The sequence below is a fragment of the Lotus japonicus genome, chromosome 2, assembly GCF_012489685.1.
Source record: "Lotus japonicus ecotype B-129 chromosome 2, LjGifu_v1.2".
Lineage (NCBI taxonomy): Eukaryota > Viridiplantae > Streptophyta > Magnoliopsida > Fabales > Fabaceae > Lotus > Lotus japonicus.
Window position 1 is genome coordinate 74,875,078 of NC_080042.1, and position 18,616 is coordinate 74,893,693.

At 40.7% G+C, this 18,616-nt stretch overlaps 1 protein-coding gene across 1 annotated transcript; it reads left to right on the plus strand.

Annotated features, from left to right (window-relative positions):
- The first annotated feature begins 12,362 nt into the window (after window positions 1–12,362).
- On the plus strand, window positions 12,363–15,300 carry LOC130739546 (homocysteine S-methyltransferase 1). The gene is made up of 7 exons (XM_057591870.1): window positions 12,363–12,728; window positions 12,814–12,870; window positions 13,288–13,493; window positions 13,605–13,734; window positions 14,482–14,685; window positions 14,783–14,854; window positions 14,976–15,300. The coding sequence occupies exons 1-7, from the start codon at window positions 12,555–12,557 to the stop codon at window positions 15,117–15,119; spliced, it is 987 nt and encodes a 328-aa protein (XP_057447853.1). The 5' UTR covers window positions 12,363–12,554; the 3' UTR covers window positions 15,120–15,300.
- The last annotated feature ends 3,316 nt before the right edge of the window (window positions 15,301–18,616 follow it).

Below are 18,616 nucleotides of genomic sequence, written 5' to 3' on the forward strand. Positions count from 1 at the left end.
TTGTTTCTGGATAATAGAAGTTCAAATTTAGTTAGATATATATGATCATTTCTGAGGCCTTAATTTTTTGTCCCCATAGTGTGCCGCAGTCGTTGCCTACATTAGTCATACCTGACTCGAGCATGATTACTTCAGTATTACCTTAATGAAGAATAGATGTATGTGCTGTAAACCATTTTTCTAATCACCATAGGCAAAGAGCAGCTGGAATTTTCCTACTTGGGCCATCTAACTCTAGAGAGAAAATGGACTGGTACAAGCACTAGAGTCTGTAGCTACTTGCCTTTCATATATTTCTTTTCATATTAGTTAAAAGCTGCTATTCTGAAAATTATATTTTCTCTGCATCATTAAATTTTCAAGCATGTGGAAATACTGTTAATTCATCCTCCTCTCATCATGATTCAATAATTATTGGATCAAAGTTTTCAAGCATTCAGAAAGTTCAATGAGAAAAATAGTAAGAAATGCCAATTTTTTTTTTCTCCTTTGGCCACGAGTCTCCATGGGGAAAGGGGCCCCACGTGACTAATCTGGCTCGGGATACGGTAGTGATGTCTCTGGCCACAAAGATTTTTATTTTTGACCTCAGAGGGGATCGAACCCGGGCCAAAAGCCTAGGTGAAATCCCTTAAGAAAATGCACATTCACCACTTGTGCCACCCCTTGTGGTTGAAATGCCAGTTTTTTCTGAAATAACTGTTAGGTTTGGTGTTTTTGTCAACAATTAATTAAATGAAGACATGCTGCGGATAAGAGCTTATGGTTGTATAAAAATTTAACTATAGTTTGATTTGTCCCCTTGAGTTAGTGATATTTATATTTTTTTTGTTAAAGTTGTTGTGGATGAATTACACAACCCCTTTTCTGGCACTTCATGCACTACCAGTTATAATTAATACTTAATCATGTACTTTTACAATTTTCTCTTCCCATAATTTCTGACAAAAAAAAGGGTTAATCCTCTAATTGGTCCCTGTGGTTGTGTGACCGTCTGAAATTAGTCCCTCCCGTAAAATCTAAGTCCTCGCGTTTGAAAAAGTGTGTGTAGCAGGTCCTCGCCGGAGGGACTAATTTCCACACACTTTTCAAACGTGAGGACTTAAATTTTACGGGAGGGACTAATTTCAGACGGTCACACAACCACAGGGACCAATTAGAGGATTATCCCAAAAAAAAATTCACTGAGTAAAAACACATGTTGTGCGTGCATCCTGCCATGTAATATTGTTAGATTCATGAATATGACACCCTCAAAGTACAAGACTTCAAAGCTAATGTACTTCAGCCTTTTCTTGTCAAAACATAGAAGTCAATTAAGATCAAAACTAATGTTTTTTTTTTTTTTGGTCAAAACTAATGTTAAAATGGGAGATAAAACTAATGCTTACATTAGCAACCGGTAGATGTGCCAAAACGGGTATCCCAAACAGACCAAGTTAAAGTATAAGTTGGGCTGACAAAGTTCAAGTCCGTTCTAAAATTTGTCTAACCCAACCCGACCAGAAAATCAACTAACCTAACATGAATGGACCAACAACAAAAAAAACATGAATTGACTTGTGATAGGTATATCTAACTTATGTAAGTGCATCGACTATACAGATAGCAAAGACTATGTAATTAAATTTTGATACTGGACTGGGCGGGACATAAAGAAGATTATGTCCCGCCCAAAATGAACAAATAATCATTGAAGATAGCCATGGCGGGAAAGGCAACATGACGAGCTTCATTGCCCTCCCTTAGGTGATGGACCCACAAGTCAGCTGGAAGATTCCTTTGGATTTGTCTTATATGTACGGGGATTTGGGCCCTGATTGTCAGGCCCAAATATAGGAAAGATCCATATCATGACCACCCCCTCTATAAAAGGGGAGGTCATCCACTTGTACGAAACCAACTTTTTCAGCATTAATGAGAATATTCCTTTTATGGTAGTTTTGCTATTTTAGTGCTCTGCTAGGGTTTACTTTTTGTCTCTCTTACATAAGCTTGCCCTAGTACAGAACATTGGCGCCGTCTGTGGGGAGGACTTACCTCTTCCGGTGACAGAAGGAGGAATCGCGAGCCATGGAGACTCGTTCATACGGCGTAGGTCGGCGCGATCATCGCCGGCGCGGTGGTGGTCGACACGGCGGTCGCGCCGGCGGACGAAACAACAACCGTCCCGTACTGGACGACCAAGAGCAGGAAGCTTCCTCGGAGGGGGTCCACTCAGTGGCGCCGTCGCCGGCGTCATTGGTGAATGCAGCTCCGGGAAGACCTTCAGATCTGATCGCTAAATCAGATCCAGGTGTTCGGCGGCGTTCAACGCCGCCTGACTACGTGAACTTGGAAGATCTTAAAACAACTGCTCCACGGAGAGCGCAAGAGGCAGTGACAGGTATCACGCCTGCGGCTTTGCAACAAATGTTAGATACCTTGCAGAAGGTGCAGTCCCAAAACGAGCAGTTGCAAGCCCAAGTTGAGTATCTTACTCAGCGGCAGAATTTTAAGCAAGAACAACGCCTGGAGGCGGAGGATGTAGTTGAATTCCAACCTTTTGTTCCAGCCATCACTAGGGTGGACATTCCAAAGCACCTGCAAACCATGGCATTAGACGCCTTTTCGGGCGAATCTGATCCTATGGAGCATCTTAGATACTTCAATACTAAAATGGTGATCGGCGGGGCGTCGGATGCGGTAAAATGTCGATTATTGCCTTCCACGTTCAAGGGCATGGCGATGCAGTGGTTCATTCGACAACCGCCCTTCTCCATTGATAATTTCACTGATCTGTCCACTAAGTTTCTGACTCAATTTTCCGCCAATAAAACCACAAAAGCAACAATGTTTGATCTCATCAGCATACATCAGCAACCAGGCGAGAAATTAAAAACCTACATGGCACGCTTCAGCAAGATGGCGGTGCAGTTGGAGGATGAAAATCCAGATGTCTGTTTGGCGTCATTCAAAAATGGCCTTCGGGCGGGAGATTTGAATAGAGACTTAACAAGGCGACCGGCGAAGGATATGATGGATCTTCGCGCTCGTGTTCAAGAGTTCATATTGATTGAGCAAGATGACCAGAAGAAACAAGAAAGAGAGGAAGGACGTAAGCAGTCTCAATCTGGCGGTGTTTCACAAGACAAATCTAAGGCGGGGAAGGAAACCAGGATAGCGCAAACCCCCCGTGTACCAAGACCGGGACCATACCACAACTCTAAACCTGGCTTTCAAAATACATGGCACAGAAACTCACAAGGTCCCGCTGCTGCCACAGCTGGTCAGCCTGGTGCTTCGCCAACGCCAATCCCACTTACTAAGTTGAATGCACCCTTAAGTACCATTTTAAGGGCGGTTGGACAGACCAACGTTGTGCAGTACCCACCACCCCCACGGCGGCCGCCAGCTAACGTGGACACCAATAGGTGGTGCGAGTACCACAGAGCGTTGGGGCATACGACAGATAATTGCTGGAATTTAAGGCGGGAAATTGATCGCTTGATTAAAGCTGGCCATTTGGCAAACTTTGTCAAAGACACAGCAGCGCCGGAGGTAGCTAAAATCACTCAAGGGGACAAAGGTAAAGGTAAAGAGATAGTTGAAGAGTTGGGCGATCCTGCTGGGGAATGCTTATCTATTGCAGGAGGATTTGGCGGGGGTGCAATTTCAAGTAAGGCTAGAAAACGCTACGTGGCGGCAGTACACTCAGTACAGGAGTCGAGCGAAGGCGAGTGTTGGGTGAATCATTCCCCTATTATATTCACCCCTCAGGATTTTGCGCATGTAATTCCCCATGACAACGATCCAATTGTGGTAACAATTAGGGTTAACAATTATGTGACAAAGAAGGTATTCTTAGACCAGGGATCTTCGGCAGATATCATCTATGGAGATGCCTTTGATCGCTTGGGACTAAAGGAATCAGATTTGAAACCATACAGGGGAACTTTGGTGGGATTTACAGGAGACCGTGTCAGTGTGCGGGGATACGTCGAAATTCCGACTGCCTTTGGAGAAGGAGAGTTTGTCAAGAAGTTTCAAGTAAAGTACTTAGTATTGGCGTGTAGAGCCAATTACAATGTACTCTTGGGGCGAGACACCCTCAACAAGGTCTGCGCGGTCATCTCAACTGCTCATTTAACTGTTAAATATCCCGCCTGCAACGGGAAGGTCGGGATATTGCGTGTAGACCAGAATGCAGCAAGGGAATGCTATTTGAGGAGCGTGGCGCTCTATGGGCGGAAGGCCGCCAAGGAGAGCCACCGAATTACAGAAATCTTCCCACAAGAAGGATTTAGCTTGGACCCAAGAGATGATGCTGATGATTTTCGCCCACAACCGCTGGAGGAAACCAAGCAGGTGCAAGTCAAGGACAAGTTTCTAAAGATTGGCAGTGGTTTGACAACAGAACAAGAGGACAGACTAATCACCCTTCTGGGTGATAATCTAGATCTCTTCGCATGGACCATCAATGATGTACCAGGGATTGATCCCAAGGTGATCACTCATAAACTAGCCATACGACCAGGGGCGACCCCGGTCATCCAACCAAGGCGAAGAATGAGTGAAGAAAAGAACAAGGCTGTACAAGTAGAGACTGAAAAATTGATCAAGGCCCGCTTCATCCGTGAGGTACAGTACCCAACGTGGCTCGCCAATGTGGTAATGGTCAAGAAGGCCAATGGGAAATGGCGAATGTGCACGGACTACACGAGCCTGAACAAAGTGTGTCCCAAAGATTCGTACCCACTTCCCAATGTTGACAAGCTTGTGGATGGAGCTTCAGGGAATGAACTTTTAAGTCTCATGGACGCTTATTCGGGCTATAATCAGATTATGATGCATCCCTCGGATGAGGAAAGTACAGCATTCATGACCAATCAGGCGAACTATTGTTACAAGACAATGCCTTTTGGTTTGAAAAATGCAGGAGCTACGTACCAACGGCTCATGGACAAAATTTTTTCAAAGCAAGTAGGCAGGAATATGGAGGTGTATGTGGATGACATGATTGTAAAATCCGCCAGGGCTAGTGATCATGGTGGCGACCTTAAAGAAGCGTTTGATCAGTTAAGAACATATCAAATGAAGTTAAACCCTGAGAAGTGTTCTTTTGGGATCCAGGGAGGAAAATTCTTGGGATTTATGTTAACATCAAGAGGAATAGAAGTAAACCCAGATAAGGGAAGGGCGATCTTGGAAATGAAAAGCCCAACAAGTGTAAAGGAGGTTCAGCGTTTGACAGGGCGAATGGCCGCCTTGTCACGTTTCTTGCCAATGGCGGGTGACAAAGCAGCCCCGTTCTTCACATGTTTAAAAAAGAATTCAAAGTTTCAGTGGACAGAGGAATGCGAACAAGCTTTTACCAAATTGAAAGAAACATTGGCCACATTACCGGTACTCTCCAAGCCAACACCAGGCGTTCCATTAGTGCTCTATTTGGCGGTTACTGACAAGGCGGTAAGTACGGTTTTGCTCCAGGAAGAAGGAAAAAAGCAGAAAGTTATATATTTCGTGAGCCATACTTTACAGGGGGCAGAATTGCGGTACCAAAAAATTGAAAAGGCGGCTTTGGCGATTCTGAAAACTGCAAGGCGCCTCAGACCTTACTTCCAAAGTTTCCAAGTCAAAATTAAAACTGATGTTCCCTTAAGGCAAGTACTTCAGAAGCCTGATTTATCAGGGCGATTGGTTAGCTGGTCAGTTGAGCTGTCAGAGTATGACTTGCAATATGAGCCAAGGGGCCAAGTCACAATCCAGAGTTTAATTGACTTCGTGGCGGAATTAACACCCACTGAAGGAGAGAAGACTCAAGGAGAATGGGTCCTGTCTGTGGATGGATCCTCTAATAACACTGGAAGTGGGGCGGGAATAACAATCGAAAGTCCAGATAAAATGATCATTGAACAGTCTCTCAAGTTCGAGTTCAAGGCGAGCAATAATCAATCTGAGTACGAGGCTCTGATTGCCGGCTTAAGGTTGGCCATTGAATTGGGAGTCCAGAAGTTATTTATCAAAGGAGATTCGCAGTTAGTGGTTAAACAAGTGAAAGGTGAGTACCAGGTGAAGGATCCGCAACTGTCCAAATATTTGGAAGTGGTGCGCAGATTGATGATGGAGGTCAAAGAAATCAAAATAGAACATGTCCCGAGGGGACAAAATGAGAGGGCTGATGTATTGGCGAAGTTGGCAAGCACAGGGAAATTGGGCAACTACCAGACAGTCATTCAAGAAACCCTGCCTCGCCCGAGCATTGATTTGGTAGAAATAAAGTTGAAAGCTGTAAAGTCAGTCAATGAGGGCGAGCTATCTTGGATGGAATCGATTAAAACCTTCTTAGAGAACCCACCAAAGGAGGATGATTTGAACACTAGAACAAAACGCAGGGAAGCCAGTTTCTACACACTGGTGGATGGTGAGTTGTATCGGCGAGGAATCATGTCTCCCATGCTCAAATGTGTCGATACCAAGGACGCCCTCGGAATAATGGCGGAAGTCCACGAAGGCGTGTGTTCTAGTCATATTGGCGGGCGATCCTTGGCAGTTAAGGTGATAAGAGCAGGATTCTATTGGCCAACCATGAAGAAGGATTGTTTGGAGTATGTTAAGAAATGTGAAAAATGTCAAGTCTTTTCTGACCTGCACAAGGCTCCACCAGAAGAATTAACAACCATGATGGCGCCTTGGCCGTTCGCCATGTGGGGGACCGATATCTTAGGACCATTCCCTGTGGCGAAAGCACAAATGAAGTACATCATCGTGGCGGTTGATTACTTCACTAAATGGATAGAAGCCGAGGCGGTGGCGACTATCACAGCTGCCAAGGTCAGGAACTTCCTGTGGCGAAGGATCGTTTGTAGATTTGGGGTCCCCATGGCGTTAGTAATGGATAATGGGACCCAATTCACAAGTAGTGTTACCCGGGAATTCTGTGCAGAAATGGGAATCGAGATGCGATTTGCCTCTGTAGAACATCCACAGACCAATGGGCAGGCTGAATCGGCTAACAAAGTTATCCTGAAGGGTTTAAAGAAGAAACTGGATGAAGCAAAAGGGCTTTGGGCGGAGGAACTACCAGGCGTTCTTTGGGCATACAACACCACGGAGCAGTCAAGCACAAAGGAAACCCCGTATCGTCTAACTTATGGAACTGACGCCATGCTCCCAGTGGAAATTGAAAACCAAAATTGGCGAGTGGCTCGGTTTAATGAAAATGACAACGGAGAAAACTTAATAGCAAATCTAATTATGCTGCCCGAGGAACAACGAGAGGCCCACATAAGAAATGAGGCGGGAAAAGTGAAGGTGGCAAGAAAGTTCTCAACAAAAGTGGTGCCAAGAAAAATGAGGGTAGGAGACTTAGTGCTCCGAAAAAATACAATACCCGATAAACACAACAAACTCTCACCCAACTGGGGCGGGCCTTACAGGATTATTGGCGATGTTGGAGGAGGAGCTTATAAGTTGGAACAACTAAGCGGTCAAAAGGTTCCACGAACATGGAACGCCTCTCATCTAAAGCAGTATTTTAGTTAGTAGAAACAACAAATGTGAATGAAGTCGCACTCTTTTTCCCTTTCTTTGGAAAGGTTTTTAATGAGGCGACAATTGTAATGAAGGGACAATTGTTCCCATACGAAGGAAAATTAATGAAAAGATCATTTCAACAGAATCGTATGTTTTTTGAATTTTTATTACGAGTTCATGCAATGCAAATCGTATCAAGGTATGCAAATACCGCGAGTAAACCTTTCGGAATAAGAAAGTATCGCCTTCAAAAGTTAAAAGCCTTGGCAATTCTAGTGGCCACTAGAAACCAAGCCTCGTCGAAAAATCGGCTAAGGTATATAACAACGAAAGTTGGGAACAACTAAAAACAACGAATGAACTTAAGATGATATCCATTTAAAGTAGAGAAAAGGGGGCGATGCCCATACATGATTTGGAATGAAAATAAAACGGGGCAATGCCCAAAGAAAAATTTCAACTTCATAAAATAAAAACAAATTCAAGCCAGGTTCTCGTTGTTGGCGTTGTTGCCCTGGCTTGTCCCAGCTTGAGGATCTTCCTTCCCTTGATCCTCATTCCTGTGCTGCTCATTCCCATCCTCACCATCTTCTTCAGGCTCACTCTCATCATTGAATTGGGGAAGGAGATCGAGGCTAATGTCATCATCACCAACTACTTGACCATCCTTGATCTCCTTCAGCCACCCAATGCGGGAAAGATCAAAGCCCGGCTCAACTACACTGATCTGCTCTTTGGCCGCCAGAAAGCCTTGAGCATATTGGAGAGAAGCACGCCCTAGGATGGAAGCATTCAGGCGATCATGTTTCTTCTCCAACTTTTGATATTTGGCTTGAATGGCAGTGTGCTTGTCATTTATGGCTTCTTTAAGAGACTTGGTCTTTTGAAGAAGCAGGTCCGAAGCAGCCAAGTCTTCAGTTAATTTAGCACACTTCTCCTCAGCAGATTTCAGCTTGTTGTTGGCGGTCTCAGCATCAGTTTTAGCCTGTTCATAGGCTGCCTTGTAATCAGCTGCCTTCTTCTCAAAACGGTTTTTGGCTGAGATCAACTCTTTCACACACTGAGCCATTCCCGCTACAGTACTGGCGGCAGAAAGCGCGTGATGGATCGCCATGGAAGCAATGTTGGGGGGACCTTGACCGGAAATGTCCTTGTGAATCCGGTTGTCAAAAGTACGGGTCATGAATTCCAGCCCATTGAAGTGAGGATCCGACAAGCTCAGCAAGGGGGGAGGAGCTTCGCCACCAATGGCTGAACTAGGGCCAGCCTGGCCAAATGGAGTTGATGGGCGGTTGATCAGCGTGCTTGGATCTTGTTGAGGGGGCGGGACATTGTCATGTCCCTTCTTTTTCTCAGCTGGACGAGTTTTTGAATCAAGAGTTGATTGGTGGAGAGGCTTACCACCAGCAGCACTTGAAGTTTTTTGACGTTTAGGGTCCCTGACGTTGTCAGAACCCGAGGTACCTTCATTCTTCTTCTTCTGCTCAGTTTCGGCGGCCCTCTTTTTCGCCGCCGCAGCAGACTGGGCGAGGTACTCCTTCATCTTGAGTGGGTTCGCGTCAACCTTGCCTTTTCCCATCGTAGCTGTACGGAAAACATCAATTAGACGAGATACATGAACAAAAAGAAAAAGAAGTTACGTACAAAGATTATAAACTTACTAAAAAATTGATTTAAAGTGCCGGACTTCGACGCCTCAATCAAGTCATGACCGGAAATTACTGGTAGTGTGCGGAGGTAATCGGCGACGCCTTGTTCAGATTCATCCAAGGCGTCGTATGAAACAGATATTTTTCGGCGAGGGTTCTTTGTCCAGTAAAAAGGGAAGAGGGGGTTATTGTCAGAATCTCGGAACAAGTTCTTTATTTCGGGCGACTCCACAACTTTAAAGTATTTCTTCTGCCATACTTTGTAATGGCTTTTAAGGGCGGTAAACCGACTCATGTTCTTACGGGCTAATAGTGGAACCCATTTCACAGAAGTAGGTTTAGTGGTGACTGATTTATAGAAAAGGAAGAACAAGGGATAGGTTGGAGTGAAACTCAAGTGTTCACAAAGAATTTCAAAGCAGCGGAGGAAACCCCAGGCGTTGGGCTGGAGTTGGCAAGGCGCCACATTCAGAAAAGAAAGAACGTGACATATAAACGGCGAGAAAGGAAGTTTAATGTTTAAATCTAAGAAGAAATAGCCATAAACAAAGAAAAAATCGGGCGATCCATCGTCTGGTTCTTTACGCAACAGAACACAGTCATCTTCGCCACATGGGAGGACATTCAACAGATGATCTTCATTATTCGAGGTGGCGGGATCTATCTTCGTGAACCCTTGAGCAGAAATTCGAAGCGAACTAATGCTCCCAACGCTGCTCCAGATAGAATGCAACAGACATTTATCTTCAACTAAATGCACGTCAGAGCGCCATTCAGGTGAAGACAAATCTCCATTAGAGGAGAGAATTGAGTCTACAGAGCCGGCGGGACCGGAATCATCATGGGTAGAAGGCGAGGAATGAATTTCAATTATAGAGGGGGCGACAACTTCCTCCTCCGTGGAGGGTGAAGAAAGTTCTAGGGAAGAAAGGCTAGCGTTTGGTAAAGACATGCGAGGCAGTTTCATAAAAAGAAGATGAACAGAGTTAAAAGAAGAAAGAAGATGAACAGAGTCAGAGAAAAAAGAAGTAAACGAAGAGTCTCAAGAAAGAGAAAAACTAACCAGAGGGAGAACCGTGAATTTGAGAAAGGAGAACGTCGGCGATAGGGGAGCACCGCGCAATGACGACGGCCGGAGGAAGAAAAGGTTCACCGGAGTTCAAAGAAGAGAATGAAAGCTGCGGTGAAAAGGGTTTTCAGAGCAAAAGTTTTAAGAAAGTGAAAAATGAAAAGTGAAAAGGGGATTTTATAGAGAGAAAGGAAGAGAGAGAATGAGTGGGGGAAGATCGTGGGATCGTGGGATTTGAAATTCGAAAAGTTAGGAAGCGAAAAGACATTACTCCTCGAGACGCGCAACTGAAGATTGCATTTATAACAAATGATGACGAAATCCCGGAAAATAAGGATACGTGCGTCAGTTGAAAAGACGTGGTTGGCGGTTATGATTAATGGCGACATATCTTTGAAACGGCAACAAAGGTGGCGAAGCGTGAAAATGGCGATGTAACAACGAAGGTAAAATGGCGATGAACGAATAAACAATAGCGGCGAACTACTAGGTAACATGATGAAGACATTTCAACTCTCTACTCGAGTCTCATGTCTTGGGGGCATGTGGACTGGGCGGGACATAAAGAAGATTATGTCCCGCCCAAAATGAACAAATAATCATTGAAGATAGCCATGGCGGGAAAGGCAACATGACGAGCTTCATTGCCCTCCCTTAGGTGATGGACCCACAAGCCAGCTGGAAGATTCCTTTGGATTTGTCTTATATGTACGGGGATTTGGGCCCTGATTGTCAGGCCCAAATATAGGAAAGATCCATATCATGACCACCCCCTCTATAAAAGGGGAGGTCATCCACTTGTACGAAACCAACTTTTTCAGCATTAATGAGAATATTCCTTTTATGGTAGTTTTGCTATTTTAGTGCTCTGCTAGGGTTTACTTTTTGTCTCTCTTACATAAGCTTGCCCTAGTACAGAACAGATACTGAGATTTTTTTTTTTTTAAATATGTGGAGTTGAATGAGAAATCTAAATTCAATGTTGTGAGATCATGGACAGTGACCATTGTCTCGTAGCGGCTTGAGGCGTGCGTTCTCTTAAGTTGAACACTAGTTCATATTAGCAACAATGTCACAAGAAATTGACCAAAATTATGAGAAAATATTAACCCCTGTCTTAAATTATAAATATTTTGAAATCTATGGGTAGTAAAGTAATGACCACCCTCCCCCTTACTTCTATCAAAAGCCTTTTCTTCTTATACAAATATTATTTCCGTGTTGATAATGATGCAGTCATGGTAAGCAAAACAAAGGATAAAAATACTAGTTCGAACGGGAAAATTTATTTACATTTGTTGGGACTCTGAGGACTACATTTTTCTTCTGGTCCCAAACCAAACAAACCCGATCTCAATCGGATTGGTTTGGTTCGGATGATCGGATTTGGAATAAAAACTATTTTTCAAAATTTGCATGAAAATTATTCTAAAAACGTAAAAAAAATATAGAAAAATTCAACATTTCCAAAGAACAAAACATTTGACAATGACATAATCCATATAATCCAAATTAAACCAACATCTCCAATACTAATATAAATAGACAATATAATGGTAAAATCATAAATAACTTAAGTCTTAACTTAAACAAATATTAATTTAGGTCTTAGAGTATTAGTACTCTCCAAAATTTCATTAAAACAAAATGAACTATGTCGGCTAGGTAAAAGTAACTCTATTAGGGTAAAACCTAAATAGTAGTTAGTATATAGTATAAATTATGTAATGAGCTGCAGTGTTTGGGTTGAAAGTAAAATAAATTCTCAATATCATCGAGTTGGTTCGAATTGATCGATTTTTCAATCTCCAAATTCGTTACCCGAATCGATGGCAATCGAATGCAGTAAAAAAATCTGAACCGAACCGATGATCCAATCCAACCCACCACAATGTGTTTGGTTTGAATCGGTTTATTCGGATTCACGGATCATAACGTACCCGCTTACCCCCTAGTGTCAATGAATAATTCATGTAAAAAAAGAAGCGGATTGAGCGGAGGGGAAGTAATTTGTTTCATTCCCAAAAAAGAAACGGATGGATGGAGTAATTTGATTTTGACTAACTCGTTTGAAAAAGAAGCAAAATGGCATTTAGTCCACATATCCATATTCAAACCAAAAGAAAAGAAAAGAACCTAAATGCTTATTTCGTCTATATTCACACCTACACCTACTACAACATCCACCGAACCCAACAACGCGTAGCGGCAATAAGAAGCCTGTGTCCCTCCCTCCCCAACGTGCTAACATGCTCTGTTCCCTTCACGGTATTTGAACGTCCTCGTCGTCGTTGTCATCGAAGACGAGAAACGCATATACCATGAAGAGCGACAAGAAGCCATCATCGTTGCAGGATCTCATTGAGAATGCACCTGGAGGTTGTGCTGTTACCGATGGAGGGTTCGCTACACAGCTTGAAAAACATGGAGCTTCTTTCACTGATCCTCTTTGGAGCGCCGTTTGTTTGATCAAAGACCCCCATCTTATCAAGAAGGTTCATTTTCATATTGTTATTTTCTCATTTTCTTCTTCTATGTTTTCCCCTGTCTTTGTTGAAAATTTGATTTGTTTTTGTTTAGGTTCATTTGGAATATTTGGAGGCTGGTGCAAATATATTGGTTACCTCATCTTACCAGGTAAAGTTTAATAGTTTATGACTTTTGTACACAACCAATGCAATAGGTTTTGGATAAAAAATGTGCTGTGGTGTGGTTTACTCTTTGTTCAATGTGGGGGGTGCCCAAAAGTGAGGTATAACCTTGGCCCACACATTGTTTGTTTGTATCATTGAAATGGAAAAACAGAACATTCTGTTTCGATCAATGTTCTATGTTGCTAAATGCTTATTCACATGAATATGACTTATAAAGCATTTGCTTGTGATAGTCTAGTTTCATTGCTTCCAGCCACTTTACAATTTGAATCTATATGCCAAGGTTGAAATTTTAATGCTTGAGAAGAAAAGTTTAGGACCTTTGGTTTTTTGCACCTGTTATTATCATGCAATGTTGGAAATTTATTGTTTGCTCATGATTTTGTTTATATCATTATAGGCTACACTGCCTGGATTTTTGGCAAGGGGGCTGTCCATTGAAGAAGGGGAGATGCTGCTAAAGAGGAGTGTGAAATTGGCAGTTGAAGCCCGGGATAGTTTCTGGAATTTTTCTAAAAGAAATCCTAGTAATAAATATAGACAGGCTTTGGTTGCAGCCTCCATTGGAAGCTATGGGGCTTACCTTGCTGATGGCTCAGAATACAGGTTCCTCTTCACTTCTTAAAAGTTGACAGTTTAGTTTCTTTCTGCTAAGGAACATCTCTATTTATGTTCAGTATGTTAATATAATTTATTCTTCTTAATGTCTCCTTGTAGGGGATTGTATGGACCAGATGTGACTTTGGAGAAGTTGAAGGATTTTCATCGCCGCAGATTGCAAGTTCTTGTTGAAGCTGGTCCAGATTTGCTTGCTTTTGAGACAATTCCAAACAAAATTGAAGCTCAGGTCTTTTTTTAACCATTGTCATTAAGCATGTTTCATGGATAAGTATGTTTTGCAGTAATTCCTTAAACTTTATTACTGCAACCCTACACAGTTTATAAGTATAGCTTTGTTGGATCATAATACTAACCTCAGCAACATTGTGAAACTAGATTTTTCTATTCTGTAATTTTTCAACTCTGACATGTCTGGTTTCTCTAATGACATTTGTTTTTCGAAATCCTTAGTATTGGATAAACTCTGTTCCTGCTTTGGTTCTTTAAACCAATAAGCCCACACACTTGGAGATTTTTTGTAAATTTGTTCGATTTCATTTAGAGAAAGCATCAATTAAAGGAACACCAAACACTCAAACATTAGAAGTTCCAATGTATTATTTCCTTGACAATAGAGAAAGCATCAAAACTTAACTTGAAAAAATACTGACATTGATGCTTTACACTCATGCAATGGACTTCTTATGTAAGACACTGAAGTATCTTATTCTCCTTTTTCTTACTACTTTTCTAACCTGTCTTACTAAATCATGTGATACTCTATGATTGAAGAAAACTGTCATAATAAAAAAATGTATCTTTACTATGAAGATCTATTTAGATTTGGATACCCAATAATGCCAAACACCCTGAGTTATTCCTATTGTAAGGTTGTAGTGACTATTCTCAACATTTTTTATTTGTTTCTTTTAATTCTGACTTTTACAATCTAGGAAGCTTTTCTGGTATTTATTGTCCAAATATCCAATTGCAGGCTTTAGTAGAATTGCTTGAAGAAGAAAATGTACAAATCCCATCTTGGATCTGCTTCACCTCTGTAGATGGTGAAAATGCTCCCTCAGGAGAGAGTTTCAAGGATTGTCTTGAAGCAATAAATAAGAGTGACAAAGTAGGTGCGGTTGGTATAAACTGTGCACCACCCCATTTTATGGAAAATCTGATATGCAAATTTAAGCAGGTAACTCTTAAATCTCATCCCAATAGTTTGAATATTTTGAAAAGGAATTCAATGTTCATGATCAGAGAATGAAAATTTGAATATCTTATCCCTGCAGTTGACAAAGAAGGCAATCATTGTATATCCCAATAGTGGAGAAGTATGGGATGGTAGAGCCAAGAAATGGCTAGTAAGTCAAGCTTATGTCCCCATCTCTCTGTTTTTCATTTTCTGACACACACCTAAGACTCACATGCACATTAATTTTTATGTTTCATAAGTTGATCAAGTGTGTTTTCCTTAATTGACAGCCATCTAAGTGTTTTCACGATGAAGATTTTGGATTTCATGCGACAAGATGGCGTGATTTGGGTGCTAAAATTATAGGAGGTTGTTGCAGGACTACACCCTCCACCATTCAAGTTATTTCAAATGCTTTAAGAGAAGAATCTTAGTTGTGCTTGTTGATGTAGTAATTGTTTTCAACAAATTGAGAGATTTTGTCTAGGCAATCTCTAAGATCTAGAATATGAACCTTCAAATTTTGGTTGTCTTAAGCGTGTTCATTCAGTTGAAAGGAATTCGTTTCTTTATGCTTAAGTAATAAGAAAAAAATTATTTATACTTGCGTTAAAACTTTGGATAAACCTTATATATGGTCTATAATCTATGTAGATAAACCAATCCAAGTCAAGAATCTGTTCATGTTAATAAGCAATGTTATCTACTCAAATGTATCAATGGGAATATTACCATTGTAAATTACAGTCCATTGTATTTTTAACTTTTTGTTTTAATCCTTGATATCTTTCCATTTTTCCACTTTCATGGGCTGGTAATGCGGGTCAATCCTCTTGCCCCATTTTCAACTCACCTTAAATGTGGATGGGTTGACATAATAACAAAAGTTGAACCGTTGGCACACTTGAAAAAATATAAAGAAAACAATGTGTGGGTAAAAAATTGACATATTAATGCGTCTCATATTTTTTTTGAAGGTGCTTGCTACGATGCCACAAAACTTAGTTTGAGTATCAAATACACGAAATGACATGGACCTAGAATCAACTAGGTGGACATGACACTCTAGTAATTCCCTTTGCAACTCTAATCAGAATACCTGATACCTCCGCTCCAAGTATTTTCTAGCCCCCTGCTGCAGATCAATTGACGAGTAACAACGCAACCTTGCAAACCATAGTAAACATTGTCTTTTCTTACACCAAAACCATAACACTGGGCATATCTTTCATAAAACTTAATTGCTTCATCTTCATAATTGAATTCCATCTCATTATATCATCTTCTGTCAAATCTAAAATGTTCTTCTCATACATAGCACCATCATCCACTCCATCCTCAACTTCAGGAGATCCTCTATTTTCCTCAGATTGTACACTATTTTCAGCGACATCAAGTTTTTTTTCCCTTTCCCCTTCATTAGCTTAAGTGATAGAATCACAGAAGTGTTGGTGCAACAGGAGTAGGACATGAGAGGCTGTGACTGTGAGAGTTACTGTCCACACTGGATTAAAAGCACAAGTGATATGGACATCATTCATGTATATACTTTCATCACATCTTAAAGCTTCTAACACGAGACTTCTTTCCTTCATACTAGTACTTCAACATTAAGAAAAACAAAAACAAAAATCTCATTATCAACACAAGCTTTATTTGCAGGCTCAACCCAATCACCACACCCCAAACCCCCTTCCATGGAAAAAAAAAAGCTTTCTTTCATAAAATAACTTGTTACTCATTTAGTTATTTTAGGATTTTTTTTTTATGAGTTCAATTTCTATGCACTGACGGTGTAAGGTTTTTTTACATCGTCAACCAATCAGATTTCAAAGATGTGAGAAAATCTCTCTTTTTATTTAATTTCATTAATTGACGTGACACATCCTTGAAATCTGATTGGTTGACGGTGTAAAAAAAAATTACACCATCGGTGCATCATCCTTTTTCTCTTTTTTTTTATCATATTTGTCCCCGAATGATAGACAAGTGGTGGTAAGAGCTAGAGACATAAGTGTTGAGTAAAATAAAGGGTGAAGGGTCCGGAGTTCGAACCCTGAAGATGACTAATTAACTAATATTACTAACAACTAACATTTACCTATAAAAAATTGATTAGGGAATATATTTTTCAGTACCTTCTTATTTACTGAATCAAACTTTTGGGACACATATAGCTGCTTAAGTTTTTTTCTCCTTTAAAAATGATATATGAACTTTAAGAAATTCAATTAATAATATGTTTTATCTATTTTATTTTAAATTTTTTTAGAACACATCAGACATGCAACAATAACAGGGAAGACGGTAAATATTAATATAATACCATTTTTTTACTGAAGTTAAACATGTTAAGATTTTCAAAGTGCGCAGCAGAATTAAATGGCTAAAATTAGAAATCATGAAACTAAATTAAGCTCCAAAGTTAACTTAAATTTAATAAGCAATGCTTCAAAGTTCAAACCCAACTAATACATGACACCAACACATTTTCATACATTGTCAATGAGGAGCAGTAACACAACAGAAAATAGTTCATTCCTAAATTTATAAAAGGACAACTTACATGGACTAACCAATTGCCAATGATTCCACATTCTAAAGTGGAACAACACAACATTGAACCATAAATAACACACAAAAGGAAACCACAAATTAACAATAAGCACGTTATGATAACAAGTCTAAACTAACCCCATCATTTTGACACTACAAACAAATCATTGATGATGTCTAATATCACACAAGAACATATAAATACCATTCAAAATAAACACCTTCTCCAGTTCCAACGATGGATGGAAAAGGAACAAAACCCTTTTTCAATCTCACATTGTTTTTCCTCTTAATTTCCATCGTTCCACTTTCCTCCCAAGCTCCTTCCGATTCCTGGTGGGGTGAAATGCTTCATCCTAAGCTAACGGTGACGATAACGTCCAAGATTCCAGGTGGGCCCGTACGTGTGAAATGCATATCAAGCGAGAACGACGTTAAAGGAGGGTATTTATATTCTTCTAACCCAAAGCCATTCACATTTGATGTGGAACTCAAGTTTCTTACAACAATAAGGTACAATTGTTTGTTGACACAAAGAGGTAGAGAAATTGGACAGTTTTTGGGGTTTCGAAGTGGTTCCTATTGTGAGAAGGGTTGTACTTGGGAGGTTTATCCACATTATGCACTTAGAATGTCTTCTCGACATGATTATGTGAATCAAACGTACAAGTCGATTGGGAGTCCTGATGATCATACTTATGATTATTCTTAGTTGATTGATTGAGGAATGTTAATGTGTCTTGATTTGATTATTTCTTATGGGAAATGGGGGGATTTTAGAAGAAAGTTAACCATTAGTTTCTCATTATGTAATTCTAGAAAACATGTAGCAATGTTGACTATTTTGAATGAATTTTGATGTTCTAAATTTTTCGGCCTTTTGAATATTGATGAATTCTGGGTTTAACACAAAGTTCAATTAAAGCCAAGATATATGTAACATTGTACCATAAGAAAGAGTAGGTTTTTGTTGGATGTTATTCCGGTCAAATCATTTAGAGACTATTCGTTGGGGAGAGGGAAGTGCGAGCTTTTAAGTATTCGGTACGTCTCCAGGGAAATGTTGACAACTCCATCATAGACCCACGACAAGGGGTTCATGTGAAAAACTCCAACGTCTGAGTTAATTACAACGATGGAGGTGGCTAGTAGGTTGAAGAATATGGAATGAAATGTGTGTCTTTAATTTTCTAAGACCTGCCTTTTATTAGGTTGTGTTTTGAGGGTTCCGAGGCTTAGAATGTTATGATGAGTACTAGGTACAACTTGTAAGGAGAGGCATTGGATCTCATGCATGACATGCCATTTGATCGAACAGGTAGAGGTATGTTTGCATATTGTATCTAGGGCTTTGAGCACCACGCTCGAACCTTGG

What these genes read in the sequence shown, in the direction of transcription:
- LOC130739546 (XM_057591870.1), top strand. Translation starts at nt 12,555, where the DNA reads ATGAAGAGCGACAAGAAGCCATCATCGTTGCAGGATCTCATTGAGAAT. An exon ending in CAAACAAAATTGAAGCTCAG is followed by an intron (nt 13,735 to 14,481) that starts GTCTTTTTTTAA and finishes ATCCAATTGCAG; the next exon opens with GCTTTAGTAGAATTGCTTGA. An exon ending in GTAGAGCCAAGAAATGGCTA is followed by an intron (nt 14,855 to 14,975) that starts GTAAGTCAAGCT and finishes CTTAATTGACAG; the next exon opens with CCATCTAAGTGTTTTCACGA.